The sequence below is a fragment of the Diachasma alloeum genome, unplaced genomic scaffold, assembly GCF_001412515.2.
Source record: "Diachasma alloeum isolate Michigan unplaced genomic scaffold, Dall2.0 Dall_scaffold_00326, whole genome shotgun sequence".
NCBI classification, from domain to species: domain Eukaryota; kingdom Metazoa; phylum Arthropoda; class Insecta; order Hymenoptera; family Braconidae; genus Diachasma; species Diachasma alloeum.
The window spans coordinates 125,683-135,189 of NW_021680465.1; the positions used below are offsets into that span (position 1 = coordinate 125,683).

The window sequence follows — 9,507 nt, forward strand, 5'->3', positions numbered from 1 at the left end:
AGCCCAAAAAAACATTCATATCTTGTCTGACATCTCTGCTACAAACTCGGGTCTACAACTCGGGCTTTCAATTGAAGGCCATATTTATTTAAAATGCAATCCTGATGTATAAAAATACAACTGCGTGAAACACACAGGCGTATCAAAATGCAACTGCGTGAAACACACAGGTGTATAAAAATACAACTGCGTGAAACACACAGGCGTATCAAAATGCAACTGCGTGAAACACACAGGTGTATAAAAATACAACTGCGTGAAACACACAGTAGTATGAAACTTCAACTGCGTGAAATACACAGCAGTATGAAAATTCGGCTGCGTGAAACACACAAACTTCACGCATGCGTGGAGTGTATGGAGTGTACGGGAGTAATTCACGCAATGGTGCGAATAGTCACGGCCGAAAGAAAACTCCATTTACAAACGTAGAATAAAAGTTACATAGAATGGTCTGACAAGGAAAATCAATTTTCATCGCACCAGTCATCCTAAAGCTTGACTCAAACCACTAGCTGGGATGCCATTGATTTCTCTCAAGTTTGAAACATGTTTCAGCACTGCATGGTGATACAACTTTACACTGGTCAATATTGTACATGATAACGACAATCGAAGTATTAAAAAATAAGGACTCTTATTATTTAATAATAGGATGCACCCTATATGGCTTCTCGCTTTCGAGTCTATCCGTAACACTCGTCTCCATCATCAAATAATAAATAAACACCACATTTCCGTCATTAACCCCTCAACTATAGCATTCCCTGTGACATTTGCGACCTCAATATCAGGTAGTTTGATCATGTTGCAGCAGTTCATGAGTGAAGACGTAAATAAAGCTTGTAGTAAATTATCCTTGATAGCACAATCACGGCTGCCTGCAACGCCAAGGTGGTGAGACCAAGTGGAGCACAATAAAAGCGAAAGAGATGAAGGTTAGAACGGGAATGGCTCGTACATTGAAGTACATATACACATATAGTAGTATAGTAAGACCGAAGGTCCCGTGGGACAACAGGACGTTCATACATATTTATGGAGATTCATGAACGCAAAGCCTCTCTCCCTTGGCTTTCTCAGCTGTCGTATTCAACCCTTCTATCATTTGGCCTTGGCCCTATGCCACCATCACCTGTTCCCCACTTTTTTCGATGAATTTTATTTAACCGTGCAATTCCGGATGTTTTTAATGCATAATGCAGGCGGAAAAAAGAATTTTCTTCAATAACAACATTTCCTTCTCATTCAAGGAGAATAATATTCTTAAACGGATGATTGATTTTTTTCCTCTCTGCACACCTTCGATCACCGATACAACACACGAGACAAAAGTATTTAGGGTTCATCTTAGTAGGTACTTGGTACAACAATATATTCTCGTGATTAAACTCTCAGAAATCGAGGAATCATCCTAGAACTGAACCCAATGTGAATCCATTCATATGACATACCCAATGTCGAATGATTTCCGCTCGTGCGCAGGCTAGTACTACGATCGAATTTCCCCAGGTTATTCGTGCATAGACAGAGGCCGACGCTTGCCTGGCAGCGGAAGTGTACAACGGTGGCTGGCATCATTTCCGGCTACCACTGTTTAGTTTCCGTTGCTTCCGACAGCTATCTATATCACTATGTCACTGCATCCATGAGCATGCGCCAATTTCTGAAGAATTATAAATCACTGACACTACGCTGCAATTCCCATGCGTCATACTGGATTTCTCATTCTTGTCTTGGTTGTCTAGTCAAATTCCTCTCCAACAGCTTCGTCAACACTAAGTGCGCTTGCGCTAGCATTGACTTGAGTCAAATTATGAAACATGTCGTTTAATAATTCGTTCATTACTGCGCGAAAACATGTTTATATTTGTTTCCATTTTTTTCCTAGTTTTGCTTGACGACCCTGCAGTCTCGCAGCGCTAGGTAACTTTTGAAAATTGGATTCCTCTTGGGTACCGCCAACCAACTTTTTAGCGAAAATAAGTGCACCTTACTGGGAGTAGCGAGATGTACAACATGACAGCTGGGTTTAGTTACCAGAATAAGGAATTTTCGGTTTCCTTTCACTGCCATATATAGGAAAAGCTAAAGGAACTTTAGCCTCTAAAGCCTGTGGGCTCGTTTCCCAAACTTGGTGAACAAAACAACTCAGAACATTTCGTTTCGCTTTCCGCCTCACTTAATTGACGAACTTTAGTCGTCACTGTGTCACCCTTGCCTACGTTTTGAGGCGTTTACTTGACGGAACTACTTTGTTTCCAGCGGTCGTCGCACTTGTGTATTTCTTACATTTTAATGACTTGCCTGTTTAAGTTTGAGGATAATTTGGCAACCGTTTTGTAATTAATTTTCACGATCAGTTGAACATATTCGTTAATTCACTAAAACTCTCCCTTTGGATTTTCTACAAGGAAAGTTGTAAGCCCTGGACATAGAACTAACACATCCTGATGAAAACAGGATTCGAGTTATTCTATTAAATTGAAGCAATCTCCATAGTTGCACTTGGCTTTCTGGCTCCAGAGAGGTTACGCCGCTGACTGTAGCTGCAGTTCTCAGGCCGATTCATAATTGGAGTAACCCTGCATGGGTATTATTACTTCTACAATTGCGGCCTTAAATATTGTCCTATCACAAAGTTTGCCACGAACATACAATCCAATTGTTGATGTTGGGATGGTGTACGTGGCAATGCTCCATAAGGGGTAAAGTTATCAAACTAAGTCATTTTAGATGGTTCACCGATTCAGACTTGTCCAAAGCCACAATAATGCAACATATGCCATATAACTAGTAATCAAAGGGAGAGTTGTATGAGCATTGGCCATATTCAGACAACTTCAGACATACGAGTGCGTAAAATATGATATACTAAATTATTCAAAATTGTCGACGTAAAACACTTCAATCTGGCGTGTCAAACTTTCTCAATTCGCGAATTTTTTCAATTCAACTCCCAAATTTTTTTTTTCAGTTTTCACTTTTTCCACATACTTTTGAGAGTTCTGAATAGCCCGTCGCTTAAATAGTTGGAATCAACGTTCACCCGGCTAAAAAATTCGATTTTGGNACGCTCACCCGGCTAAATATTCAATTTTGGCGAAAATCGACTATTTCCCCCTGGCAAAACCGAAAATCTAACCCTTTGGCTCCGGGTGAAAAACAATTTTTTTTAGTTTTCACTTTTTCCACATACTTTTGATAGTTCTGAATAGCCCGTCGCTTAAATAGTTGGAATCAACACTCGCCCGGCTAAAAAATTCGATTTTGGCCAAAGTCGACTTTCCTTCTGGAAAAACAGAAAATCTGACTCTTTGGCTCGGGGTGAAAAAAAAATTTTATTTCGACTTTTGTCGCACCTTCGGGGGTTTCATTGGCATCAGAATTGTCAGAAAATACAGAATCAACTTTGACTTGGCGAAAAAATTCAATTTTGGCGAAAATCGACTTTCACCCTTGACCCACGTGAAAATGAAAAAAAAAATTTCCCCTTTTCTGTCACCTCCGAGGGTTTCATTGGCATCAGGGGGTCAATAAATACAGAATCAACGTTCACTATTTTTTATTTAAACACCGCCTGCAAACGGGGAGATGAGGGTGGCTAAAATATATTCTGCAACCCTGTCTCCTCGTTGGCTATAAATTTCAACCCTCCGCATACCTGCCTTCCCCTTCACCCGCTCGTAACATCACGCGTTCTCGGTAGCATCTGAACTGAGAAAAGAACTGAGGATTCGAAAGGTCTTTGGCCAAGTACGTCGCAGAACTGATTAGGATTAACCAGGTCCATCTAGGTCTGGAGAGATCTTGAAAGACCTGTGTACGTCCAATCAGAACCAAATCCTCGACTGGGGATCTTATACTCGTATATGTCATTGCAAAATATCATATAGTTGAGCTGAATAAGAAGCAGATACACATTCACCCATCATCACCATTAGATTGTAACTATATATTCGTCTGGTTTGTTTCTGGATGCGTCAATTGTCTTCCTCTATTTCTGGATTATTCCTTGCTTGTACAAATACACTCGACTGAAGTTGTGCAATCGAACAGACTAGTTTAAAACAACATGGTACAAAACCAACCCTACTAGCAACTGAACAATATACTACCCTCTTCAGCGGGACTCTTATTTCTCCCCCATCAGTTCAACGGATTTTCGCTTCAGTCTCCATTTCGACCTCAGAACACATTCCAATACGATCCAATTATTTGCGGAACTTACAGCATGCGCACGCATTCCGTATTTAGTCGATTTCACTTTTGAATGAATCTATTTGGAAATTTTTAGGGAGAATGACTCAAAAATGTAATTCAAGTGGTACAAGTGTTGATTCCTTTCAGCGACAGAAATGTCAAAATACTAAATGGGAATTTCATCTGGACCTACAATAACAGTTTAACTGCAGCTTATTACACAGTTTTACGTTGAAAATTTGTGGAATTTGTTGAAGTAGTAGTTTTCTACATCAATGTTGTTTCAACATTCAACTTACATAGAACGGCCGGCGTAGTCCATTCCCCATTTGCATTTCTCAAACTCTCCCCATAAATCATTCGTCCGATGTTTGGTACTCAGCAAATTTATTGTTGGTACCTATGGCACTCGATTCATCAGCAGAAAGCCAACTGACACATAGGAGGATGCCAGAAGTAAGTATGCTCACATCTGTAACACCACTACTTGAGGAATATCAACGCTTTCATCTAGAGCCTTGCTGTTCCCTGACCTAACAGAATCAATATTCTGGATGATGCACGGTCTCACGTGCATTTGTGCTTTGCATACGTTATTTTGAGAGGTCAAATGGGAAGGCCCATTGGAAGTTGTGCAGCGGCCGGGTACGAATGGGAGAATATTTGATGGAAGGATAAGTTCATAGTGATTTGGGTATTTGGTTCATCGATCCAATATTTTTTCTTGTCTTGAAAAGAAATGGAAAAAAAACTCTCTCCTGCAGATTGTGATGCTGCACCAAATTACGCATATCCATTTTACTTCAGACACTTAGAAGCTCATATCATACCAGAACTGACACATTCCGAGTGGTCGTCAATCTTAATCTCCAACATATTTGCAGAAGATGGAATCTGCATGTTTTTTCACGAACGATTAAATGACAATTGTTGGATCCCTCAGCGCTTCACTCGTTTTGATTGATGTGCCATTCAATTTACGTTTATGAGGAGTTAGACATAGATTTTTCTCTATTTTTCCATGGAGATTTGAGACATTAACGTGGAATCCTCCACTCTCAAGTAATTTGCGAGAAGTGGCTAACTACTATGGAGGAGATCAATCTCGGAAAAGTTTGAGGAAACTCTACAATTTCTCAACAACAAAAAAAAATGGGAACGTGATCCATCAATCCAATGAATGAACGAGGAAGGAATCTCACTGGAGATGATTCCTCTCCATTGATCTTTACCAACTCCAAACTGCATCGTACAGTAGAATCGAAATTAGCTAATTATCTGCAGATAGCTTGCGAAACCCGTTAGATCCTATACTGGGATTTCAACGGGCAATATTCATTAACTTGGGATTTCATTTTTACTCTTAGTCCGCACAGTCCGTCCAGTTACCTTTTAATCATCCCTCTGTGAATAATTAAAAAATTCATCAAGCAGTTATCAATCCTCTTAAAAAAATTCCATTACTTGACACATTATTTTCTTCATTTCACTTCTATCGTTGGAGATTCTCCAAATGAGTATCTTGGGAAGCCGTGTGGTAGAAACACAGCCAGGCATTATCGCTAATGAAATCAAGACCCTTTCTTGTGATGTTAGGCAATTAATGCGGTTTTCCTCGTGACCGAGAGCTAGACCGAAGTAGATAAACCGTTGCAGAAAGCTCAAGGAATAGGTAGTCTCTTTTAGAATGCCACTGAGAAACCCCCGAGAACGGTAGAACGGTAACTGGACTGATAATTCCATGGGAATGTTGCGGTGGTGTAGAATGGGGTAAAAAAAGGACCGAAGCAACCGAAATCTTGAATAGAATTGTTAAATGCCCTGCCTAGTGTCCCATCCATTTTGATAGACCTGATTCTATGGAATTATGTTAATTGAAATCCTGCGCTGGTTTACCAATGTACATTATATGTGTCCAATGAAGATTTAGCTTTAGGCATCTTATTCAAAGGGGATGCTGTGCTCATTGAGTCTATTCATTTGGGAAATTTACCTTTGGAATTAATCATTTGACGGTACTCATTGGGAATACATAGAGGAATTATGTGAAAGGGACTCACAAATCAGTACGACGAGGAACATTTCTCTGATCATCAATCAAAATATTCTTGATTCATCCACAGAAAGCCCTCATTCTAATTACTATTCCCACAACAAATTCGGAAACTAATTTGTAAATAACATTATAATCTTTTGAAGCGGATGAATTTTTTAAATAGAAGGCGCCTTCAAAGTTCGTCAGTGCACGCTCGAGTTAATTGAGCTAATCAGGTCTTGATGCAAAGCGAATTGGAATTTCGTGCAGAATATATGCAGACGTTTCAGAATTTCACCCAGACGGTGGTTTTCAAGCGTCCCCCCGCGCGTAAACGTCTGAGTCGTTGGAAGGTATTCCGTTAATTAGGCCGATGGTTGGTGAATTATCCGCATCTGGTGCTAAGGGGATCAGTATAAAGTATTTTCCCACGTATTATCACTTTGCGCTTGACGAATATATCCCAGGAGAGGGCAATGATTCAGGGATTTAAAAAGTTTTCTTCACAAAGAAGAGATTCGTGTATGATAATAAAAGAGTTTTTTCCGTTATAATAGAGACAATGAGAGTAACAATTCTACCGTAATATAACACCGATATACCCTTAATGAACCTCCGGAAAGCAATATTCAAGTTTTCAACAATAGAATAGAACAGTTTTCACTTCGAGAAACAGTTGAAATGAGTCGCAAAAATGTTATTTGAAAGAGAGAAAAGCGATGGAGTATGAAGACGCAGAGAGACACCGGGAGAAAAGCAGTAGAAAAAAAATTTAATCTTGGTTGAGTATAAAGAAAGGGTGGGTTGAGAAAATACCTTAGACTTGGGAAGAAGGGCGAACATGTTTTTTACGAAAAGCCAGACCAATGGGCCATTTGAAAAGATATTACTGGTAGTGTTGGTTGAATACTCAAGGATAAATTCTTTCCCTTGACATAGCGACTTATAACTGCTCTTGATGAGAACGATCATAGGAAGGATAAAGACATATAGTCGGTATTGGAATTGTAACAAAATGTTAAATAGATATTTGACATTCCGCGAAGCTTTCATTGACGCAGATATTACGGTACGCTATGAATCCGGATGAAGTGAAACAAAAATCACAGATTTAACATTTATTCAAGGTTTTATACCATTGAATGAATTCACCATTTAGTGATGAGAAATATACAAAGATGAGGGGCTTGCGACTAATTGCCACAATTCTCGCGACTCCGACGGAGTAAATTGAGAGGCTTAAATCATTAGAGAAAACATCAAAGAATGATAATATTCAAAATAGAGTCTTGGACCAATTTAATGAGCATACAGAATTCCGTCAATGTCTTCTCCTCAAGCGCCTCAAGATATTTCAAATCAAATTCAACTAGTATTCACGATTTATTTGGAATGAAAAGCCAAATTTGGCAATCCTGAACTATTAGAAACGTATGAGAGATTGAACCAGAACTTACCTCTTTGACTTTATCTCTACGCTCTCGTGCAACTGGGTCCTTATCCTCTCCATCTGGGAGCGTCAGACTTTCTACTGGAGCTGGTGGTACTGTTTTTATAATCTCCTCATGTCTATTATCCGGTGACCATGGCGCAACACTACTGCTAACGCGTGGTCTAGATTCCACTGCAGTGTCGGGCTTCTCCAACGTTTTTTGCTGCTGATATTCTTCGTCAATTTTTGCCTAAAATCATTTGCAGATAATTTTAATATCAATTTAGGGTCAAGTGTGCCGGATAATTCGGCTGGATAAAAATGTCCCATTACTTTGAAAGAAAAGCAATGTAAAAATAATTTCAATTATCAGATGAGCACTTTGGTGATAAATCGTTAATTAAGAAATGAAATTTAATCAAACATTGAGATAACGAACAATTGAATTTTCTCAATTTCCATGGGAAAGCTGAAACTCTTACTGATCAATAAAGTCACGCGAAACGGGTAGAGAAGGGGCCAGATAAATTACCCAAGTTTAACCCTCTAGTACAGATAGATTAATTTGTCGCCACTCTCAGGTTCGGCGGGCGTAATACCCTGAGTGCTTGCCTCCGTGCACAAGGGGGTCAATATCGATAACCATTAACACAGGTGTTACGGATTCATCATACCGAGGGAATCACAATTTATGGTGTTGGTAATGTCACCTTTATTTGTAATTATCTCAAAACTATGAATATCAAATTCTGTCAAGCCAAACTATTCAAATATTGATTTGTCATGCAGGCGCTTCTGTATTGGTTTTTATCAATTATGAGAATTGAATTAAAATTTTAGATTATGATGATAACAAGGAAGATTATCCTATTGATAGAATAAATAGAATTGCAGTGACATAATTAATTTAATAACGTTGGGGAAAAATTTATTTAATGGCTGTTTTTTGAATTTCCCGACTGAATGAATCATTGAAAATTGAAATTCTCCGTTTTATTTACATGTTTTTACACGACGTTTTGGGAATATGATCGATATTCCAAAAAAGAAGGGAAAATATGATTGAACCAAGGTACAATGATTCCTTGAAACATTGAGTAAGCCCACCATATGATTTAGGAATAACGGCAAATAAAATGAACTCGACAATGAAAGATGAAAAAATGAAAGTATTGCGAAAGAGACACGTGTAACAGCGTCGACGCGAATGTGAGAGATCGAAACCATCTGGACTAACCTGTAGCTTCTGTTTGTCCTCGATAATGTGGATATCCTCATCCTCAGCATTATTAGGACGTTCTAGGCCTATGTGAATGATGTTGACATTACCACCAGGACCGTGAGAGTCTTTTGAACCCGAATAACCGTGTGGTGGAGCCGGTAGGAGTAAGTCCGGGCCAGCTTTTTGTATTTTCTGATACACCTGATAAACACTGTTATAAGCACCCCCAGTATTACGAAAATCTGGGAGAAAGAATGTACCGAAACACAATGCACTAAACGTCAAAAACACAAGTACTATGAGATACTTTTCTTTTGGACGAAATGAACGACGTGAAAACAGTGGCACTGGAACACCATTAACGAAGCGCTGATAAGACGGGAGTAGATTAGTGGCATTCGTCATTTCAAATAAAACAATAAACACTCAATATTGTCGATGGAATTTACTGTGCATTTATTAAATCAACACGAAACCAATGTTTGTTGCTATTTCACTAGCCGTCACACGCCATTACTGTAGAGTGGGTGAGTGGTGAAAGGGACGAGACCAGTTACTAACGCCATCTAGACGAGAAAGCAGGCTACACACTGTGCACAGGCGAGATATCATCAT

General features: G+C 39.2%; 1 protein-coding gene across 1 annotated transcript in view; it reads right to left on the bottom strand.

The window, feature by feature from the left end:
- LOC107040287 (mannosyl-oligosaccharide 1,2-alpha-mannosidase IA) overlaps positions 1-9,410 on the bottom strand; it is a 60,295-nt gene extending 50,885 nt beyond the window's left edge. Inside the window, exons 1-2 of the mRNA XM_015260312.2 lie at positions 8,908-9,410; positions 7,696-7,920 (exon numbers count right to left, since the gene is read on the bottom strand). Coding sequence (XP_015115798.1) covers positions 7,696-7,920; positions 8,908-9,297 — 615 coding nt within the window. The 5' untranslated portion in view covers positions 9,298-9,410. The remainder of the gene's footprint in view (positions 1-7,695; positions 7,921-8,907) is intronic.
- Positions 9,411-9,507: the final 97 nt, after the last annotated feature.